Below are 22,415 nucleotides of genomic sequence, written 5' to 3'. Positions count from 1 at the left end.
GAATCGTGCTTTTGAGCGCGTTTCTTGATGTCGCGTTTATACCACATATGGTACATAGCGGTGGAAATATCAAAGCAATAGCGTAGATAGTATACCTCACTCAAACTCTAGATTTTACATCGCTTAAAGGGATTGCGTTTGAGGGCCCCTAACTGAATGGCTTACACAGTCAACCCTAGTCTCTCCAACTCCCTCTAGTCATCCTGTGCTATCATGATATTTTCATTGTCTGCATTCAAACCTTGCAGTTAATTTGCCTGGTGCTTTCATAACCTTTTCATTGTTTGCATTTAAGCCATGTATTTGACTTGCCTGGTGCTTTCACCTGAGCGCCTTAACTCATCCTCCACTTAATCGTCCATTCATACGTCCTCCTATGCAGCTTTTCTTTCTCTTCTTTCGTCCTTTCCCACCTTTAGCCTCAAACATCCAGCTACAATCTCCATATGAGATTATCTCAAACTTCAATGTGCTGAACAAGCCACAATGTCTCTCGTGGCAACTATCAGACTCCCATGTTCCTATAGCCTTCATCTCCACCTCACCCTCTGTTCTTCTATACCTCCTATCTACATCACTTTCCGTTTCTCTTTCATACACCAAAGCTTTCCTGGCTTCAAAGCTTCAAATCCACCCTTGAGCCCAAGATTAACCGAAATCCCCCTTCATTCCCAAAAGTTCACATTCAGGTCTTGATTTCCACATCAGTCTACCTCGAGCTCAGAAAAAAAAAGTTACCAAAGTGCCGCATAGGTTTGTATAGTTTCATGTATTCTTTGCTTTGACCACCTTCCTTTCCTTTAAGATTTCGCAACTCTTTTTGATCTCTTGAAAGAGGAAACTTGACAAAATTTAAAGGGTATCATCAACTTCGCATAAAGAATTATGGAACGACAAACAATAAATAACGCGGCCATGGAAATGCACATGCAAGAAAATGGTATGGAGTACATTATGGATAACTCAGAGATAGGTATGCAGGAATATGTGCATGGGTACATGATGGAGGAGGATACGACAGAGAAGATTGCGGGACAGGAGATGCAGATGCAATTTCAGGGCAACTATAGCGCAGCAGAAGATGAAGCTCCCGTTTATTATGGAGCTGCTGTTGCAAATGATTCCATTCTTACTCCTGGTAATACACCCAAATGGTTCTGGTTGCATCAACTGCTGACTGCGCACTAGCCTTTGTACAAGAGAATCGCTTTGCGTCGCAAGTTGTGGGCTGGGAAGCTAATGCCACTGAGCTTGACGATTTTACTTTTGTATACCCTGATCGCCCTTTGACGCCAAACAACTTTATTCCTCTTGCTGCGCTTGTACAAGCCGCCATCATAGATCACGACTTAGATCGACCTTTCGATGACATTATTTGGGCACCTATAGTATATTTCACAGTGGACTTTACAAGCCATACTGCATCCGAAGAAGAACTGAGAGGCACTCAATTCGACATGAGTAGAATCAGTACAGCAGTCCAGGGTCTATACTACAATTGTGTCAATGGTCTAGGCAAGCCACTTCGCGACCTCGGTCACCCAAATATCGATTTGCTTGACAGATACTCGGCTTTTCAGGTTGAAAAGTTTTTGACCTTCGCGAACCTGTATAGACAGAGACTAGAGCACAACCAACGACCTCTCAATGCTAGCTTTAGGTATACGGGTGCAACATGCAAGTTGATGTTGTGGGACACGGATTCGTCTGTTGGGAGAGTCAGACATGGACGAATCAATGCATACAAGGAATTTGTCGCTAGAATGGAGCCGGTAATCAGATCCTGCGCCAACGTCTTTCGTCAAACGCAGCCATATGTCTACGATGAAGCAATTCGATTGAGAAATGCTTGTGTTGGTGAACCTGCAGTCGATAGGTTACCACAATTAGCACAAAATTGTTTTGAAACGGTGAGAATCGTAGCCAATTGCGCTTTCAAACCAAGACAACTATCAAAGACAAGACCTTGGACCGTCATTTTGGTATTAGGAAATCATATGTTTGGAGGTGGGTTTACTCTTTTCATGGATGAGGGAGATCAGAGATGGGGGGGACTCGTAACCAGGAACTCATCGGCGTCGGATATTCTCATTGTCAATAATGAGTTTGAGGTGGGTAATATACCGTTCGTGACTGATGATGGGGCCTCGATGTATCTTCTCCAATTCTCTCTGCCGCGTATGGGACACGAATTTGATATAATCTGAGTTGGTCTGGGTGTTGGATGCGCTGGATATGTGTTTACTCAACATGGTATAGTCATGGAGTTTTTAGGTATCATGGGATGGTGTGGCGTTGGTGTCAAGGTTTGGGCACTGGCGAAATTGCTTTCTAGATTTGAGTGTTGGGATTTTGCCGGGAGATAGACAAGATGTTGTGGTGATCAATTCTTGGATACTATGCACCTTCGTTTGTCTCTTTTGGCGCTGGACTGGATATTAGATCGCGGTTTTGCGGGTTATGCTTGGTGGCGGACTTTCTCCCATGGAATTGCTGAGATTTGGCGTTGGTAGATAGATACGATACCCCCTTGAGAATGAGCACATACCATACAGTTTTTTCCTGGAAGATTAAAGTCACTCAAGGCCTCCTCGATCTGCTTTTGACTGGTTGTTTTCACATCCACACGAAAAATGCATTCAATACATTCAAGAAGCGTATCTAATACACCTCTGATGCCCGTCTCATGTGTCATCTCACTCTCCCTTTTCACTTCAATTCAGGTCAATCCCTCATCTCAAAAGACAAACGAAAGCAAAGCAGAATGTACGACTACACCCTCTCCTTGTGTCTAGGAAATGCTTGTTGAGGGCACCATTATTTGCCAAGATGTGGCTCGATTACATAATCTGGCGGATAAGCAAACGATAGAATAGTGCATGAATTGAGTGCTTAGATTTTACTGATCCATCTTCTTTTCTAAATGAGGTGACGAGTGATACCTACTTGAATCGACGAGTAGAACTTTCTTCCAAGCATAACGAGGCATGCTTTCTAACAAGTTTATCTTGTCCAATGTCGTTTCAATAGAGGGAATTGAATGTGTCTACTGAAGCATTCGTCTCTTCTTAATCTTCTCAACCCATAATCCTATTCAACACCACCCTCTGTAAGCGACATGCAGGCGTCTGTGACTAGGAGATCGAAGTTTAGAACTGCATGCGACAGATGCTACGAGCTCAAAGAAAGATGTGATCGCGCATCTCCCTCAGCCCACTGTGCACGATGTGCTAGGCTAAGTGTGACTTGTTCAACAGTGCGGCCTGTACGGCCTGTGGGCAGGAGAGCACAATATACAGACTCGGTGACTAGATTGGCCTCGAAGAAATCCAGAAAGCTGGCGCAAAATAAGCCTATCATTGGTTCACCTTTGAATGTGCTTCCTGATTTACAGCCAGAAGAGCAGGAGTTGTTGTCGTTTTTTCTAAGCCAATCAGGAAATCTAGATCGGTTCATTGCGTACCCAAGCTCTCAATCCGGGAAGCAGCAATTGTTTTCTGTTCAGCTATCAAGTGCTCTACCATCTTTCAGGGATGCTTTTCTCGCATGTGCTCTATCAGTGAAACAATTACAAACAGGCACCACAGGCGATGCGGATACAACTTTCAGTGTTCGCTATATACTGAAGGCTATGGACGCATTGCGTTCATTGCCTGTTCTATCTTCACAAGATGCAGTTCTATGCCATGCTCTGGGAGGGTTACTTGCATTTTCAATATCTTCCGCAATCGGCGTAGGAGTTCCAGATATTTGCCGTCACTGTCTAGGTACAACTACTCCGTTCATGACAACGACAGTTTCTGATGCACAAGATGATCCATGGGGAAGCTTCTTGATCCTGTTAGAAACTATGGACTGTCTTATGCATCGACAAAAGCCGATACTGAGGATCCGGGTACCAACCTCTGTCGTTATTGACTGTCGTCTTGGCCTCTGTTTACCTCTATTACCCTACTATCATGATCTATGTGTCATCAGTAACACACTTCTTAACACAACTGACACCAATGTCCTGGCTCGTTTGCAAAAACAGCTAGATGAAATACATTGCATTGTGGAGCCATGGCAGCCATCTCAATTGAATGGACTCATTGAGCGCTTTGATTCGACGGAAATCGTTCATCTTCTTGCGCAAGCCAAGATTTACCGCTTGGGAGCTCTCCTAGTGGGTCATCGGTTACGATATCCATTTGGTCAGGAAGATTCTCAAGCGGAAATCTGGTCAAAAGAAGTAATGATGGAGCTTGAAATGGCAAGATTAGTCACCAAAAAACCTATGCGCTTTGTAACATTGCCATTTATTATCGCTGCCGTTGAGGTTAGAGAGGAAAATTTACGGGTCAAAACGCTTGAGTGCGTAGACGATTGCGTGGATGATTTCGCTCGGTTTATGCAAAAGGCAACAAAGACATTTTTGTTGAGAGTTTGGCATGAGAGAGATGCGGATGTTACAACTAGGTGGTTTGATTCAATCCACAAACCATGTCCTGTGTTGAATGCTCTTACTGCGACTTGTTCGGCTGGTTGATGGATGTAGCTAATATTCCTATAAAGGATATTTCTAAGCTTTTATTGTTACAAATATCACACAAATTTGTCGTATGGGGGCAGCTTTGCAGGTTAATAATTGGATAAAGAAACTATGCTAAGAAAGCTATGCTAGGGCAGAAAGATTCATCCCAAAGAGCAATACAGGAGTTCATCTGATGAATAGCTACCCGCCATTTACTAGACAAGAACCTAGCGCAGGATTGCCAACAGTCTGGACCGCAGGCCTACAATAAAAGGCTCAAAACTTTGAACACCAAGGAAATATTCATCTCCAGTCAAAACAGCTCTCATAATTGGATAGCCTTATGACATATACCACTACACCTTGTTTATAATCGAGTCCAACATGGCTGCTGCCTTCAGCAAAGCTTCATCCTTATGTCTATACCCTACAAGTTGCACACAAACGGGTGCGTCCTTGTACTGTTCGGGACCGGTGTCTTTGGGAGTATATATCAGCCTGTGCTATACTGAATTGGGTAGATATTGATACTTACACAATTTATAGATCTGTTCATCATCTGGACCGAACTTGGCGTTACTCAAATCATCAGACAAGTCTGTATCTTGCACTTGATCTACCGGAATCACAATAGCTGGGTAATCAAGATAATTCCACAAGCACGTATATGCTACTTGCGACCAGCAGTCCAATGGAACCGCAGTATGCGCTGCAGGAGGCATTAGAATTACGTCTAAGTCGTCATCGCGAATTAGTTCAAGATATGTTCTTGCAGTCTGTACTCGTCGGTCATTCAATTTGAAGAAGCCTTGTAGAGTCGTTCCTGGCACTGATAAAAGGCCAGTTTTCGCTAGTGATGGGATGGCTGGCTCTCCTGTTCGCTCGAACTGTTCTAGATAGTGCTTTGGAAGTCAGTCTACATGTTCAAAGCCGGTTAATGGGAGATTTCTTGAACTCACATCGCTTCCTGATAGTGTCATATAGCTGATGAAGTCTTGATAGATCGAAGTGACGTCGGGTAGATCGATACCAATTATTTCAACGTCGTTATCTTCACTGAGCGAATCAATCACCTGTTTTAAAACGCGTCGAACAGGGGGTGATGGGGTAAATACTCCATCATTTTGTGCAACACCAACTCGGAGTTTATGTGCAGGCTTGATATCTAGCCATGGAATCGAAATTGCAGTACTGTCATACTTCCAAGTATCTGCTTGGAGTATTGATTTAAGAAGTAATTCGCAATCCCGGAGAGAAGTCGCCATTGGTCCAACAGTCGACTTAACACCATCTGTTCCAGGCGGAGTAAGATCTCTTACACCACCATGAGGAATCAATCCTACACTAGGTCTAAATCCATAGATACCATTACATACCGATGGAACACGAATACTTCCACCGATATCCGTTCCAACTCCCAAAATACTACCCCGAAGAGCAAGGAGTGCACCTTCACCCCCAGTACTTCCACCCGCTGTTAGCGATTTATTCCGCGGATTCAATGTCCGTCCGAAGATATTGTTGTGACTATCCCCTGTCATGATCGATTGGGGAAGATTGGTTTTGCAGTATAGAACTGCACCCAAATCGAGGAGCATAGCAACTAGTGCGCTATTTTCCGAAGCGGGAGAATTCACATAACAACCTAATCCAGTTGAGGTATCGTATCCGGCGACGTCAAAACTATCTTTAAGGGAGATTGGTAGGCCGAATAGCGGAGGAAGAGGTTTGCCGGTTGATTTTGAAGAGGCGTATTGGAGATCGAGGATCTTGGCTCTTTCGATTGCTGCGGAGAAGAATATTTCGGTCAGACAGTTTGTCTGTCAGTTTTGAAAATTGTTAGCTTTCGTCCTCCTTTGGACATCTCTATATTTTCTACATCTCCCACAAACACCCCACGAATAAACTCACCAATTGATGAGCAATAGCAGCTCTTTTGCAAAACGCAATGGCTACTTGCTCCACCGTGAAGACTCCATCCTTCAACAATCCAAGAAGTGCAGTGGCGTCGTAGTCAGAAGTGATGCGATATTCAGTCTCGTTCAAGAGTCCGCAGCTAAGAGGGACTTCCATCACGCTGGAGATTTTTTGGCATTTTTCGGTGGAAAGTCGCCATTCTTGGGGTATGAGGGATTGTTGTGTAGCTTTCTTTTGGGCGGAGAGGGTAAGGTAGGGTTTTGGAGGGGGTGTAGATGAGGATGAAGTCATTTTGATGGTGATGGGATGGATGTTGGATATTGGATATTGAATACTGGATGAGGCCTGAGACTAAAGATTAAGTGAGTCAAGTGAAATAAAGTAATGTTGGAGATGAATAAAACTTCTAGATAACACTATTCGAAGAGGACATCTCTAGCTACATATACCCATTTTCTAACCCCCCAAAACATCAAACCTATCTCGAGAACCCATAATTTATAAGAAACCAGAAATCATACGTAAATATCACCATGTTGACAACTCTCCGGTCCCGGTTCCGGTTCCATTTATCATCACAATCCATCCGGCTTTAGCTACCTAGTATATCTCTCGCTCTACCATGAATAAAACAATCTAAACCCCGCATTCACGTGCCCAGCATCTTTCACAAAGATAGAAACAGAGATAGAGTATAATATAAAACATAGAACCTTCCTTCCTCAACATATCCCATGAACCGCCTTTGTGGATTCGTATCCATGATGATCGGTATTGATTGGTTGAGCTCAAATCTCCGGTTCCATTGTACAGTGGGGGTTAAGCTTAGGCTTAGGCTTATAGTGTAGGAAATAAAATGGAATAAAATAAAACTCTCCGGTCAACTCTCCGGCTCGAGGGTTTGTGAGATGGAGAGTCGAGACGGAAGGAAGGGTTGTTGATGGGAACTAGGAAGAATTCAAACAATTACCTTACTTTTCCTGTTGTCTTTTTTCTCTTGGGAGACACGACTCATGGTCTCATTATTCGCATAATCCCGGACATATATCCATACGCTCTCTTCGCTACAGCGTACCCTCTTCATATTCCGGTATTGTATCTTATATGACACTTCACAGCATATATATCATCCAAAATACAAGGTAAGAACTGAGACCTAGCACGAGAAAGAGTTGAAAAAATAACAGTATCCCATCATTTCATGCTAACCTAACTAATACTATGTGTAACTGTAACTAATAAAAATTACCAAAGTATTGAAATGAATTGAGTATCAAGCTGTAAAGATCGTGTATCATCCCGTCGTAATCCGTATCATATTCATCCATATTCATATCTGTGTGCTCGTGTGCGTGGAACTCCAATATTGATGCGTATGCTGTGCGAATCCCTTTCATTTTTCATCCATTGCTTCTTCAGTCTTCTCTGTTGAAGGTGAAGAACCAATTTCCCGTAAAGACCGTCTTATATTAATGCGTTGACGAAGTTGTAAAAATAGAAATAAACCGTTGTATCCTGCTTCTTGTATCTCACCTCGTTTCATACAATTCCGCCCTTCCATATCAAGTCCTTTAAACTCGTGACTCGAAAGCCGAAGAAGTTTATTACTCGACGGGCAAACGAGAGAGCATGAAGTTACCTAGGCATCTATGCAGGGCAAGAAACACTTCTAACAGTTTGTGGAGGTCCCATATTCCTACAGATAGAAAATGATTTTATCAGCAAATGAGCTTTGAGGTTTCACAAATGAGTTTGAAAGAAGGAATTATTTACCAAACACCACTAGCGATTTGTACAAAGGCTGGTGGGTAATCGACTGTATCGAATTTGCAGTTGGGGATATTGTATGTGGAGCGGACTTGGGAGATTGAGAGGGCGTTGTCTGTGGGAAGGAGGTTGTTAGTCTTTGTTCTTATGTGTGTTGCTTTTGAGGAGTTTTGAGGGGGAAGGGAGTGAGATTGACCGTAAGGAGGTAGGGAAGAGGAGAAAATAGGTAATACGTACTAGTATAAACTGGTCCTCCACCAAGCGGTACACTAATGAAATATTTCGCATCCGCAGCCCCATCTAATTCAATGCTAATCACTTGACCCGAAGAGGAACCTCCACCTGTACAGGAGATATCGATGATGGTTTGAGGTGGCCCGACTTGCCATGTGTTTGGTGGTCCTTGCTATTTAGACAATTAAAAATCAATCTCAGAGATACATGACATCATTTTCTGTTGAGTGGAGGAGAAGAAAATGAGTTGGGAAAGAAGGAAAGGGAAGGGTAGTGCATGGATGGGAAAAGGGTAAAAGTTGATCAGGAAAAGTTCAAAAACTTACAACTAAAGCGGGTGTGTAATCCACAGCATGAATCTTACAATTCTTCTGCACATCGAAGCCATCCGTAGAGATAGAAGAAATGCTCAAGACATTATTGGTGCTAGTAGTCGAACCATCGAGTGGAACGGATAGTGTGTATTGAGCACCTGCTGCACCGTGGAAGGTAAGAGATGCTGTGTTGAGAGGTGGAGAGAGAGGGAGTGCGGAGGTTAGAGCTAGGGAAGTGATGAGGGTAGCGATAGTTGTGAAGTACATTTTGATCTAGGGGCGCTGTTATGATGTGGTGTGAGCGTTGAGCTAAGGGGGTTTGATTGTTGATCGTTGATGGTGATGTGCAAGTTTGATGTAGTGTGGAGAGATGTATTGATTGCGATGGTGAAGATGAATATGGAAGAGAAGTTGAGCATCTATATATACTTCTCTCCAAGTATTTACATCCTCAAATAACTTCCCAGTAAACATAAACTCACAAGCACGCCCCAACAAAGTCTCACATCACCATCTCATCCACCTCCTCGCCGCAATGGCACTGTCACTAAAACACCCACTCACCTTGTTCTCCCCAGATCTCAAAATAAGCATACACACGCAGCTCGTGCAGTTCGTGTAGGTATCCAAATCAAAGAATGGACCCCAGCAAAACAATTCAAGTTCTAACCATATCCACCTCTCAAACATCAAAATCACATATCAAAGCCATCCGACAACACGCAGCTTCACAAATTGAACTTTCAGCTACAATATCACTTGACATTTGTATACGAAGCTAGGCTTAGATTCGAGCATGATTTACGCTTGCATCATGTTCAAAATCTTAGAATATGCTCAAAAACCTAACCAGGCTTAGAATCAGGCTTAGAATAAGCTTCTTCCACCGAATATTACACTGGCGATCGCTAGACCACGAAGCATTTTCTCATGTAATGAGAAGAGGTAAGAACTTTGAGGTATGAGGCTCATCCGAATATGGCTGAGATGGAACCCGATTTCGACTGAGACAAACCAAGAGTATGTACGAGGCATGGTTGTCGGTTGGTGTAAACATTACGAGATCATTCAATTCTCGAATGCGCTTCCAGTTTTGATATTCGGATTTAGGCTTGTGCAATGTGGGTTAATGTACGACGTGAAATCATGCATTACCCATAAGCATCAATAATTCGATACCTTGTTATCCTACTTTCACGAATGCTGTTTCAATGGTCGGTATTTTCCATAGTAAGCTTACCTACCTAGCTCACCTCTTCGCCAGCAAGCAAATTCAGACCTGTTCACATTTATTACTCTAAGTAATCTATCAGTATCTATCCACCAAAATTACACCCCATATGACGTGTCTCTCAGACTTACCTCGCCTCTCCCGCCTCCTCCATCTTCTCCTCAATTTGTTCTTGGCGCAAACATCACCAACTGAAACTTTGCGGAGCGCTCGGAGCTGAGATGAAAGAAATCCAATCACGACATCTTCCGTTAATAGACTTTTTTCGGGGGCCAGATGATTTTTAGCAATTGCTAATAATGGATATATGTTTCAGCCCTATATCCAGAATCTGCTGCGGCGCGGGGCGCGGGATGATAAGTTGTGAGACATTGATGAATGCGTGGAATGCGTCGGATGAGGGGTAATCAAAAACATCACGTGTCACGCATTCACGACAAAATCTTGGAGATAATGTTTCGTCGTGGTAAACACAGTACATCTGTGTAACAGCAGGCTGATGACTTGGCTCTTGGGTGAGAATATACGAGAATTCAAATCGTTACCTCCCGTCTTCCCGTGTTAGTTTCCGCCTCAATACCGTGACTCGAGTCAAGAGAAAGAATACGATAGAATTTTACGTAACGACTTGACTACATGATTTTTGTTCGTATTTCTTTCCTGGAGGTCGATGGTGATATTGAAGTTCCTAGGGAGATGCGAACCGATGAAGAGATGTAGAAAGATATCGATAGAAGCGTGGTTTCCGTTCGTCGATTGTTTGTAATGAGCTGAGATATTCAAACCAGCCTCTCAAAATGTATCCTGAAGTGCTTTTCGTATACCGCGGGGAACCTTGTTGAGGCTTATCAGATCCATTTGCTTCGTATTTTGATTCTACGTCTCATAGACCCCAATGCCATGCCCATACTAAAAATCTCATGCAGACTCGCATAGTTGTTTACAAAGATGCTTATGCGAAGCATCAATCCCAAGCTGCAAAGCATTTCCCGAAACAACAACCATTTATACTTCTATTCTGCATGATGTGATATCAGAGATGATAAAGCCATCCTGATTTTCTCCTTGCTACAACTTCTATTTTATACCTCTATTCATTTGTCGACACCTCCTGAGTCCGTGATGTTTTTTCCTGTTCCTGAAGTTTCATATCGAAGACCATAAGATTCAAAATACAGACCCCAAAACTTTCAAAGTAGAATTTGCTATTCTTCCACATAACTCTACTTGGAGATGGCCCAATTTTCAAACATACATCAACATGTAGAAGCTGATGTGCTTGCTCGCTGGGTGATGATTGAGACAAATTGCACACCGAGCAACCCTTTTGATAGTTTTCAATATCTCAACCCCATTCAAATAACCAAAAGGGCTCTTCTCAATAACCCCTTCAAACCCCATTCCAACAACCGCCAGCGCTCCTCTCAACCTCTCTACCTCTCTCTACCTCTCTCTACCTCTCTCTACCTCTCTCTACCTCTCTCTACCCCTATCCCACCCACTCTAAACGCCATCCATCCCATCCATCCCATCCATCCCATCCATCCCATCCATCCCATCCATCCCATCCATCCCATCCATCCCATCCATCCCATCCATCCCATCCATCCATCCATCCATCCCATCTCAATCCAAATCCAAATCCAAATTCAAATTCAAATCCAAATTCATCAAGACTCAAGACTCAAGACTCAAGACTCAAGACTCAAGACTCAAAACTCAAGACTCAAGACTCAAGACTCAAGACTCAAGACTCAAGACTCAAAACTCAAAACTCAAAACTCGAAGTAAGCAGCACCCAACACTCAAGACAAGACAACTTCTCACTGTACCATCCATGCATACCCATACCCACACTCTTCCTTACACTATATACCATACACTAATAAATAGTAAGTGTACTTTGATAATTAGATCACTCGCTCTCCTCTCCTCTCCTCTCCTTAGACCTCACAAAAGTCTCCTATGACTCACGGTCAGGAGATGTGAGCGAGTTTAATGTGCGAGGCGTTATGGAGCACAAGCAAATCATAAAGGACAAATGACTAGGATCCCCCACACATCTCCCAGTCTCATTACTTACTTCACATCTCACCATTCATCACAAGTCCTAAGCTCAAAACAATTATCAATTAACAATAACTCTACAACAGTATATACAATCAATAATACACGCCATCTATCATTTCTTTCTTTTGTACTTTTTTTTCATTTTAGCATTTTAAGAGTTTTTTTGGACATTTCTTGAAAATCAACTTCCCCACACCCTATTTATACGCCTTTCCAAATCATGTCATTTTATCCCACCATACCAAATCCTAGTGCTCCACAAGCCAAGTTCTTGTTACGCGTTCATCTTGTAATGCTCATGGCGAAATAGTGGTTTAGTACGTACTAGATCCAAGCTAGTAAATGCTAAATACACCGTCAAGATCCCTTTCTTGGATAAGTAGAACCAGATGTATTAGGAGGCCCATCGTCAACTGCTGATCGGCTTTCCAACACCTGTTTCTGCTCTTAAATCTTTCGACTAGAAGTCAATCTCGTTCCCCTCGATAACAAGGACCTTGCAGTCCGAGATATCTCTTACTTCTCGTTTTCCTGTTGTGATCAGTGATCACTACACCGCCGAGAACTACCCGCTCAATCCACCCCACCCACTCATGACTCATTCATGCATCAGAGGGAATAGTAAATTGCTGTTTTCATCACAGCTAAAAACTAAAAGAAATAAACATCCCCGAAAAATCTCCAATCATAAATCTTTTAGAAACATGAACAATATACATGGAACATAAAATTGGTTTTGGTCGAAAACGATTTTGACACCTGGGCAAAATCGTCGGTCTTCAAAGATTTGATACTGGTCGTGAAGGCAAGAAGTTGGTTCATAGTTCGTGTAGAGTAGAGAAATTGTAAAGCAAAACTCCAATTCCCATAAAACAAACTTTTGTTTTCAATTTGTGCATTTATCTCTGTGAGCAAAGTTAGAATTGTATCGTTGCATCAGACCAAGAGTTTAACTTACTCTTCCACGTCGACTGTTAACTGGTTCTTGCATATACTGCATGTTCTGTGTGGGCAAGCCATTGAAACCATATGCTCCCATACCCATTCCCATGTTATTTAGACCAGGGGCTCCAAATGAGCTTTGTCCTAGCATTGGTCCAGGGCTCATTTGCTGAGATGGGGGTTGGATAGGGCTGGCATTTTGCATTCCTCGATATTGGTCTGCCAATTGTGGACTACTGAATGCACCAAATCCTGATTGCATAGTAGGATAGTAGCTGCTAATTGGAGGAGTACCTCGTGCCATGTTCATGTTTTGGTATTGAAACTGTTGCATATTCATTGGTTGCATCATGGGCGTAGACGATTGTGGAAACATTGAACTTTGAAGTGCGAATTGCTGGAAAGGTTGAACATTGGAATCCATGCTGTCAGTCCTTTGCATACCCATGCCCATGTCATATGCATTTTGCTGCATTTGTGGATTTTGTTGCATCTGTGGATAGTATTGATTGGAACCGTATTGCGATTGAGGCATGAGTTGTCCGGTAGCTTGACTTTGCTGTGATCCGGGTCGAGTACGGTCAATTGCTTGTTGTTGACTGTGCTCTCTGCTTGGTCCGGCACTACCGTTACGAGTTGACAACCCAACCTCATCCATGAGACGCTTATAGCCCTGTGCTGGTTGCGCCTTGAGACGAAGCAAAACGTTTCGAACGTTCTCAACAACCTTGCTTCGAATGGACTCGTCAAAGAATGGAGTGGTAAGGACTTTGAAAATTAAGGTAGCACCACAAGCTTGGTCGGATAAAATGGCTTCGAGAGTTTCGTCATCTTTTGAAAAGAACAATGCTTGAAAGATTTGATCGCGAGCATCGTTCTCTAACTTTTGGTTAATGACCTTGAGTACGGTGAGATATGCAACCTTGTGCTTGCAAAGGTGGACAAGATTTGGTACTAATTGAGGTGCGAGAACAGATCGACGTTGTGGGAAGGTGCAAGTGTCCAAAAACCAAGTCAAGAGCAAAGCACCATTGGCATTGGTAGCCAATTGAACACTGTGTAACGCAATGGTGGCTGCCAACATCCTTTGCTGATCCTTGGTAGAGTGATGACTTTCGAGACAAGCTCGCATAGCTCTGGCGCCGTATCGACCTTCAGAAATAGGCTTCATTTTGCTAAGCATGGCTTCAAATATAAAATCATTGTAAGGCGAACCAAATTTCAAGCAGCATTGCAAAACATAATTACCGTATTGATCAAGAAACAATGGCACAGTGTATGGCGCGAGATTCTGAACTATCATAGTGATTTGCTTGGGCGTTTTGCATACGTCGATGATTTTTTGTGCTGCCCAAGTACCATTTTTGTGCACACCAATCTCTGCCATGTGGGGAGCAATTTGCTGAAGCATAAGGTCCCTGGTGTCATCGGAACAATGTTCAAACAACTTTTGGACAACAGTATTTCCGAGATAGTCCGACGATAACTCGGCAACTTCTTCAAGCATTTCCATAGCGATAGCCTCAATCTCAGCTGGTGAACAACTTTGATTGTCAATGCGCTTTCTGATATCTCTGAGCTTAGGAGCATCGTGAACTCTGCTGTGGCTTGGTTCCGCGATTGCTGGTATTTCAGACTGCCATTTATCATATGAGATGGAAGATTTGAGGCTTTGGCCAATCTTGACCTTATCCTCCGCAGTGGCTCCGAACTCGGAAACTATGTTCAAAATATCAATCTCGATGTCCTGGAGTCGTGGTGAAGGAGGTTCAGTAGTTCCAGGTCTTGAGATGGCACCCAAAGCACCATTGGCGTCGGTCACATTTGCACCAGAGTCCAACCCCTTGGAGAAAGGGTCTGGGCTTGGCGAAGGAAATGCTCCATCAGGACCTGGTGTCGTTGCTGGAGATACAGGTTTAGCAAAGTTGATTCTGACTGGTCCTGCTCCTGGGAAAATTTCCTTGTTGTGCATCATGGCCTTTGCCGTTATGGCACTGTCAACGTGTTCATAGTTTACAAATCCGCAATTCTTGTGCGTGAGAACCCTTGCGGACTGAACTGGACCATGAACTTTGAACAATTCTGTGAGGGTAGAGGTGGTTGTTGATGACGGAATGCTTCCAAGCCAAAGAGCACTAGTTGGTCCCTCCAAATTGTCATTGGGTGAAAGGTGTTCATTTGCGTTATTTGAACGCCCTAGACTCATTGCGGCGACAGCTTCTGGAAGACCCGAGAACTCATCCGCTTCTCTCAACTCCGAGGCAGTAATAGTGTTACCAAGACGAGACGACGCTGTAGGATAATAGTCACGCATTAATCTTGTATTTGGTGAATCGAGAACACCGGCAGTTCTAGCTCTTGGTCTGCTTGCAGATGCTTGGCTGACATACTGCTGCATAATTTGCTGGTGTCGCTGCATTTGCTCACTATTCTGGGCCAACTGCATATGTAGCATAGCTGCGGCTTGAGCTTGAGCTGCTTGTGCCTGCTCGTAGGGCGTCATGGCACCTGAACCATACTCGTCATCATCCTCATCCTCAGCATACTTCTCCTTGGCGTTTACAGAGTAAGAACGGAAACGATTTGCCTTGTGCGCATCAATAAGATTGTAGATTGGATTTGATAGTTGAGCTCGAGGAGGTTGTGGAGTTTCAGCAAGACCAAGGTAATCAAGAGTCCTTATCTTATCATCATTGTTTCCGTCTCTTGAGAACGAAGATTGTGCAGGGGAATCAATGCCGTTAGAGGACTGACTAGCAATGCTGTGCAAGGTCGAGGTCCTTTCACGACCGCCTGAAGATGGACCCCAATTGGTGAAAAGTGACGGGTGACCAAAAGGCGAAGTTTTATATTGGGGATTTTGAGGGGTTGAACCCGAACGTAATCGATTCAACAACCCTGTGCTAGTGGACGGATCTCCCAGATCGCCAAGATTTGTTGTAGTAGTTTGGAATGGACTCTGTGATGGTGTGGGTCTTGATGTCTTCGATGCGAGACCCAGACCTGGAGCTGCATTCAGAGGCCCCCCTGACGAAAATCGAGATGGGAGTGTGCCAGCACGACCTCGACGTGTTGGTATCGTTTCTGTCGTTGGTAGCTGGGCAAAGTCTGGAAATCCATCCGTGGGAGACTCTGGTATAGTTTCTCGAAGTGGGGTAGAGTTGCCACTTGTTGGAGGTCCCCATACATTGCTACTATTAAAACCCCTTCTTGCACAATTTCTCGTGTCCTGTAGATAACGACATCAGTACTTGTATCACGATCGAACTGTAAAAACAAAATCATACCTTTTGGCGGTTGGGGGATATCGATTAGCACTTGACTGTGTGTTGAGCTGATCATGCGATGGAGAACCAGCTCCCGATCGCGTGTTGCTGGCCATTTTGCCCGCAGAATTTAATGGTAAAGCGCCATATGGCGATCTCAAGGAAGGAAGTCCTGTCGAAGCTTCGGTGGGGGAGGTGTTGGCCGTTGAGGAACCCGATCTAGGGAACCCAGCGGCCGACTGAGGTAGATGGGTAAGATTAGGATGTTCGGATCTCTTATTTGACATTATAGATTATTCGGTCTGCTAAATTCTCTCGATTATGTACGAGAGATGACAGATCTGTTGATTCCGAAATCGAGATTGATATCCGTTGATATAGTAAACTTTGTCAATAATCTTGGCAGTGAAGATCAACAGATTTAGGTCCGACTAAATTTTTGGTGTGCAACAAGAATACGAGTGCCTAGTAAACTCTGTACTAGATAAAGATTGTGTTGACGGGGTCGAGAGAGTTATTCGATAAGCTTCTTCTGGTAGAAAAGACGAGGGACTAATCTAGAAGGCGAACTCTTCAATGGGTCAAATCAATGACTTCCGGCAAGAAACAAAACTTAGAATTGAATGCGTCGATTGAATTGAAGGAAGGATTGATGATCCGATGGGGGCTCGGTCGTCCTGTGATAGTACAAAGTCTATTGGCAGTAAAAGGATGATACTGAGACTGGACTTGTGCTTGGATTATAGCTTTTGAGGGATTTCGAGAACCCGGGACTGAACGATGGAAGAAAGGGTTTCGTGTGAAAGGATGGCCTCTGTTGATAATTGTTGATTTAAGAGTTTCCGTTTCGATATACAAACCTTCATTAATACATAAGAAGAAGTGCTAACATGAGGTACGAAATTATGAGCTGAGGTACAAAACGAGAGAGAAAGTAATGTAATTGTTCGCAGTGAAGTTTTAAGTTGGATGGAGAGGAAGGTGAAGAGAGATATTAGATATTCATGGATTGTTGAGATGGACCGTGTCTTTCGAAGGCATTCGCTTATTGAGCTTTAGTGCGATGTGCTGAAACCACCAGAGCTTGTCTGCTTGGACGAAAATGGGTACAAATGGAAAAGCAAATCCTTGACGGGATGTCCTTGGTTTTTTGGGTTTTGGGGGGGTTTTGGGTAATGCGAACTGATGTGTTACCAAATCCAACGCAAGACGGAGGGCGATGAGTGAAGAAGGAGGGTGAGAGGCTTGGACTTGGTTACAATACAAGGAGAAAATGGCTAGCAAGACAGGCAAGAAAAGGTACAGAAAGCGACAGAAAGATACAAAGCAATGAGTAAAGTGACGATGATAGATACGGGATACGGTACAAGATGTATTGGTTATTACATGTCTGGTGAGTTTATATTCAATAACAAAATAATCGTAAGCAGGGCGGATGAGGTCAATTTGCGAGTGAGTAATGTAATGTCATGTCATGTATGTACTCGAGTGACTGGAGTTTTTATATACACCTTTTGATCGACCAAAGAATCAGTCCATTCCGACCATTAACAGAGACGAATTAAGTGTATGACACTTGATTCGATAATTCAGGAACTAATCAACTTGCTATTCTTTTCTCACTCTCTACTGGTGCTAGTATCTTCCCCTTGTTCGATTCATTCAACTTAGCCTTCTTCTCGAAGTCTCTTCGCTCTTTGTCGACTTGGGCAAGTGAAGGTCCGTCGGTCCATGGCGTGGTGGTGAACTCCGTTACTAAGCTCTTTCTCCTTCAAACAACCTTTGGTTGATTGACACCTGGGCATTATTGGAGCGACTTTTATTTTAGGACAATGATTAGTTCGATGCGAAGTTGTTGTACCAAAGCTTGAGATTGAGAGTAGACACTACGGCACTGGTAACCTTTTGATGGATCACGGGTCACGACAACCGCAAATAGTCAAAGTGCTACGGATAAGTTCTAAATGCTTCTAGCCAAAATAGTCAAAATGTTCAAAATCATCATTCAAACAATGCAATCCCGTTGCCACCGGTACACCTGAGTTCAGATTCAATCATTCTGAGGGCTCACCTCCGTACATATACTTTGCATCAAATCTCCCATCGCCTGCTGCAAGACTTTCTCAAAATAATATCTCACCGCATATCATGTAGGTAGGGACATACATATATTTCCGACTATCAAGATACTCACTCCTGCAGCTGGTGATGGCTGTTATTCGAGTGACCGCTATCTGACTGCGAATCCCATTATTAGCTCTCTGTCTGTCTCTACATAGCCTTCTTTCTCCTCCCTCACCGAGATATCCTAGCTGTTTCTTTGCATTCTTTGGAGAGACTTCGGATGAGGAGGAGTTCTATTCCCTGATCCAGTCTAATCCCCTCTCCAGAGATTTGGGGTCTGTTTCAGGATTTAAGGTACGGGATTGATGCAGTGTCACAATTTCAATCATCCTGCATTCACACCAATGACTTCCATCCAATGACTTCATGGTATTGCAACGTTCCTGACCAAATCTCCCCTATTTTTGAATTTGCCCATCCGTTCAGAGAAGAATGCCCCAATCCGTTGCACGTAACATTTGTTTTATGCTTATTATCTCTCCCGACCAGACCTGAAAAAGTCCCGGTCGGTATCATCATGTTCTTCTATCGCTTCGACCATCATGACTGCGCTGAACTTTGGAATGTAATGCATTGATCTTTGGCTTGTTTTGTATGACAATGGGACACGCACGCACTGAAGCTAAACAAAGAACTAAAGTCCAGTCTAATTCCTCGGATCCTTCGATCTATTACTTACTGGTACTGACTACTTTTAGGCTTCGCAAGCTATGCGCAAGTTCAACCCTCGTCTTGAATATGCCGTACTCTTACCCCTTAAAAATTGGCAATCGAGTCCGGAAGGTTGCGCGGAATTCTTCAATTAATGTCTTGATCTTCGATACCTGGGTATATTTTGACTCGGACGTTCGATTAAATGTCAGCTTTGATTGGCGTTTCCATATTCATGGCTTGTAATGTTCATAAACCCTCGTCTCTGATTGATCTTTTTCTGCTGTTCGATTCATTTTGAAACGTTAGCTTACATACCAGGTATGGTAATAAATGCATATATGTGAGCAACTCCAACCGTGTCCATCTCTTCAATCGGAAAGCTTCACAGCCCTGTCGTCTGCTCCAAGAGCACATCTTTTTTAATCTAAAAACGAATATAAACTTTCATTGCGAGATTCATCCTTGAGGCGATTTGCATACGGCTTATTGGCTTGTCACGGTGATATCTGAAATGCTGCTAGAGGGTACAAAGATGTATTTTGGTATCAAAAACACAGGATCATCGCTGAAGAAAGCGTTATATTCGTGAAATGCCAATGTTTGAGATGTGTTATGGTTCTTCTAGAAGTCTGTTTGCATGAATGATGTATTGGTACTGTGACTTTCAGATAAAATATGAGCATGGAGCAAGTTTTATGAGACTTCCGACCACTTTCCTAGATTTCTATTAATAAACCAAAAGGCTCAGGGAAAAGTGTCCTCAATATACTTCGTATATATCTTCAAAGGCTGTGAGTCTGGTTCCGGTAGATGGCGAGAATGATAGCAAGGATTGAGATGTCAAAACCCACTCAACTCGTACCAGACTTTGTAAATAAATGGATCATGTGACGTCAAGATCAGCAATTAGGGTTGTGTTCTAGCAGAAATTTTAAGTCAGGTGTTAGGTGACGATACGGTGACCTTTCCGACGGGAACTTCCTTAGCAGTTCCCTTGTTTATACGCCGCCGCTTTACTAGCTGTCGCGTGGTTTTCGTGTTTTAGTCATTAAGCGGCGTTGCGACCGGTCGAGATCTTCACACGTGATTCTGGGGATCTATCAGCGAGACCGGGAAGGTACGGCTTAAGGTTGTTCCGCCATATTGATTTTCGACAACAATAATTGTGATCGAACTTCAACATTGCAAGATGAGTGTCGCACAGTCAAATAGCATATAGTGGCTACCGGTAGTGAATAACAATTCTGCGCAATATTCGAAGACAATTTATTTACCCAAATTTGCGACAGCGCATTCAAAACAATTCAACAAAAATGGCCGACGATATCGATGAGGATACCCCGATGCGAACTGAGGAGAATTCATCCGATGACGACAGTGGTAGCGATAGCGAACAAAACGGCGGGGATCGAGATGGCGAAGGAGAAGTGGAATGGATGGTCACATCACGACAAAAACGTTCGACGGCAGGAAATCGATTGAATGCTTTACTACAACAAGAAGAACCAGATGACGAATTAGAACTTCTATTCGCAGAAGATGAAAATGAAGAAGATCATGGATTTGTTGATGTGGAGGCCGATTCTGATGTACAAATGGATTCATCCGATGACGACGATGATCAAGGACCTGCAGCCGGCGCAGATGACCTCGAAGGAGAGAAAGAGTTGCAGCGCAAGGAAAAGGCCGAACGATTAGCTAAAAAGCGCAAGATGACTGATGGCATGCCGAAGATATTCAAAAAGAGAGTCAAGATCGATCCCACAATTCCTTCGAAACCTGCTCCAAGACCGAAGAAAAAGTCCGAACGGGCTTCATGGATTCCAACTCCAGAGGATGCGCCGACTCGAGCTTCGGCTCGTGGTACGACCCAAAAAAGTAAAGAACAATTACATGCGCAGATGATAGATAGGGAAAAGAAGAGGTTAAAGCAATTGGCCAACATGGAGAAAGCAGCTGCAGCAAAGGAAGCCGCAAGGAAACCAGCCATGACGCAGGAAGATAGATTGGCAGAAGCTGCAAGGGTAGAGAAGAGCAATTCCAAGAGTCTAAGTAGATGGGAAGAAGCAGAACAACAAAGGGAAGAAGAGCAGAGGTTAAAGTTGGCGGCATTGCATAATAGAAAATTGGATGGGCCTGTTATTACTTGGTGGAGTGGACGTGCGATGTGGGTTGGAGGGAAATTAATTGCACTTGGATCAAAGAAACTCAAACCGGATGAGCCCAAGGAAAAATCGAAGAAGAGAAAAGCTGGAGAAATGGAGGATGAGAGTGAAGCTGGGTCTGTAGAACCAACTACCTTGAAAGGAGCGGCTGCTCCAGGTTCGGCTACAAACGATACGCCAATTAGCGATGTAAAGGACTCTACACCTGGAACCACTTCTGGAGTCACTAATAGTGATGTGAATAAAGATGGAATTTCGTTAAAGCAGGAATCAATATCAGACAACGTTCTACATCCTCCTCTCCACCCAGAATCACAACCTATCGGCGTTCTCAAACCACCACAGCCACCGACTATTCCACCATCAACCAGCATTCTTCAACCACCAAACCAAACATCCGGAGTTGTACCAAATATAAGTGGACTTCAACCACCTCAACAAACCACCGGTGCCGTTCCCCATATAAACGGACCTCTTCAACTCCCCCAATCCCACAACCACGCCGTTCCATTCATCCCCCTCCAAGCTCCTTCCACTGTCCCTCCATTCTTCCTTCAACCCCCATCCCTCGATGGTTCCAAACCCCTCCCCGGTTTTCAACCTCCAAATACAAACTATCCTCGCCTAATGCCTTCTCAAACAACTCCTTTCTCTTTCGCCCCTTCTCAGCATTACTCGCCTTATTCTTCGGCCTCGGCTCCTCTTCCTCCACCTCCTCCACAACCACCTGTTACGGAATACTCATTGAGGAATTGCTTAATTCTTACCAATTTTAATGATGATGAAATTAAGAATAAAGATGTACAGACGAGGATTCTTTTCAACCAAACGTTTCCTAAAGCTCCTAGTAAGTTTTCAGCCCTCCTCGTCTAATCAATTTTTTCTTCAACCTTTACCTTCCCTTCTCCAGCGATTATATGTTTTCCTTCCGCCGTACTAACTCCATCCCTTAGCAAAAACCAAATCACATACCCACCCCCCACGCACCCTCTGTGCAATAACACACTACCCCGCCAAATTCCGCGACCCAAAGACAGGTTTACCATACGTAAACTCGTATGCATATAAAGAGATCCAGAAATTATTAAGAGGAGAATATAGATGGAGTAAATTACTCGGTGCTTATGTTGGGAATGCTAATGTGGCCGCGAGAGGAGTACCTGAAAAGTTTCTGAGGGTGGTGAGAGAAATATACCGCCAGTGGTGGGCACGCCAGGG

The 22,415-nt window shown here is 43.6% G+C and overlaps 6 protein-coding genes across 6 annotated transcripts; 3 read left to right on the top strand and 3 right to left on the bottom strand.

Moving 5' to 3' along the window:
• Positions 1 to 885: 885 nt before the first annotated feature.
• Positions 886 to 2,207, top strand: Bfra_011750 (uncharacterized protein; the record flags this gene model as incomplete). Its single annotated transcript, XM_037342076.1, has 2 exons — positions 886 to 1,138; positions 1,189 to 2,207. The coding sequence occupies 2 exons, from the start codon at positions 886 to 888 to the stop codon at positions 2,205 to 2,207; spliced, it is 1,272 nt and encodes a 423-aa protein (XP_037188156.1).
• Positions 2,208 to 3,118: 911 nt separating this feature from the next.
• Positions 3,119 to 4,528, top strand: Bfra_011749 (putative transcription factor cys6 protein; the record flags this gene model as incomplete). Its single annotated transcript, XM_037342075.1, has 1 exon — positions 3,119 to 4,528. One exon carries the CDS (start codon positions 3,119 to 3,121, stop codon positions 4,526 to 4,528), a length of 1,410 nt encoding a protein of 469 aa, XP_037188155.1.
• A 341-nt stretch (positions 4,529 to 4,869) lies between these two features.
• Bfra_011748 (putative general amidase-b protein) lies at positions 4,870 to 6,721 on the bottom strand (the record flags this gene model as incomplete). Its single annotated transcript, XM_037342074.1, has 4 exons — positions 4,870 to 4,991; positions 5,049 to 5,415; positions 5,473 to 6,333; positions 6,425 to 6,721. 4 exons carry the CDS (start codon positions 6,719 to 6,721, stop codon positions 4,870 to 4,872), a joined length of 1,647 nt encoding a protein of 548 aa, XP_037188154.1.
• A 1,356-nt stretch (positions 6,722 to 8,077) lies between these two features.
• On the bottom strand, positions 8,078 to 9,012 carry Bfra_011747 (uncharacterized protein; the record flags this gene model as incomplete). Its single annotated transcript, XM_037342073.1, has 4 exons — positions 8,078 to 8,126; positions 8,204 to 8,312; positions 8,435 to 8,603; positions 8,758 to 9,012. 4 exons carry the CDS (start codon positions 9,010 to 9,012, stop codon positions 8,078 to 8,080), a joined length of 582 nt encoding a protein of 193 aa, XP_037188153.1.
• Positions 9,013 to 12,995: 3,983 nt separating this feature from the next.
• Positions 12,996 to 16,541, bottom strand: Bfra_011746ca (putative rna binding protein jsn1 protein; the record flags this gene model as incomplete). The annotated part of the gene is made up of 2 exons (XM_037342072.1): positions 12,996 to 16,182; positions 16,276 to 16,541. 2 exons carry the CDS (start codon positions 16,539 to 16,541, stop codon positions 12,996 to 12,998), a joined length of 3,453 nt encoding a protein of 1,150 aa, XP_037188152.1.
• Positions 16,542 to 20,345: 3,804 nt separating this feature from the next.
• Positions 20,346 to 22,070, top strand: Bfra_011745 (putative yl1 nuclear protein; the record flags this gene model as incomplete). Its single annotated transcript, XM_037342071.1, has 1 exon — positions 20,346 to 22,070. The coding sequence occupies one exon, from the start codon at positions 20,346 to 20,348 to the stop codon at positions 22,068 to 22,070; it is 1,725 nt and encodes a 574-aa protein (XP_037188151.1).
• Positions 22,071 to 22,415: the final 345 nt, after the last annotated feature.

This window comes from Botrytis fragariae, assembly GCF_013461495.1.
Source record: "Botrytis fragariae strain BVB16 chromosome Unknown tig00000251, whole genome shotgun sequence".
NCBI lineage: Eukaryota > Fungi > Ascomycota > Leotiomycetes > Helotiales > Sclerotiniaceae > Botrytis > Botrytis fragariae.
This window is presented reverse-complemented; position numbering and strand designations above follow the sequence as displayed.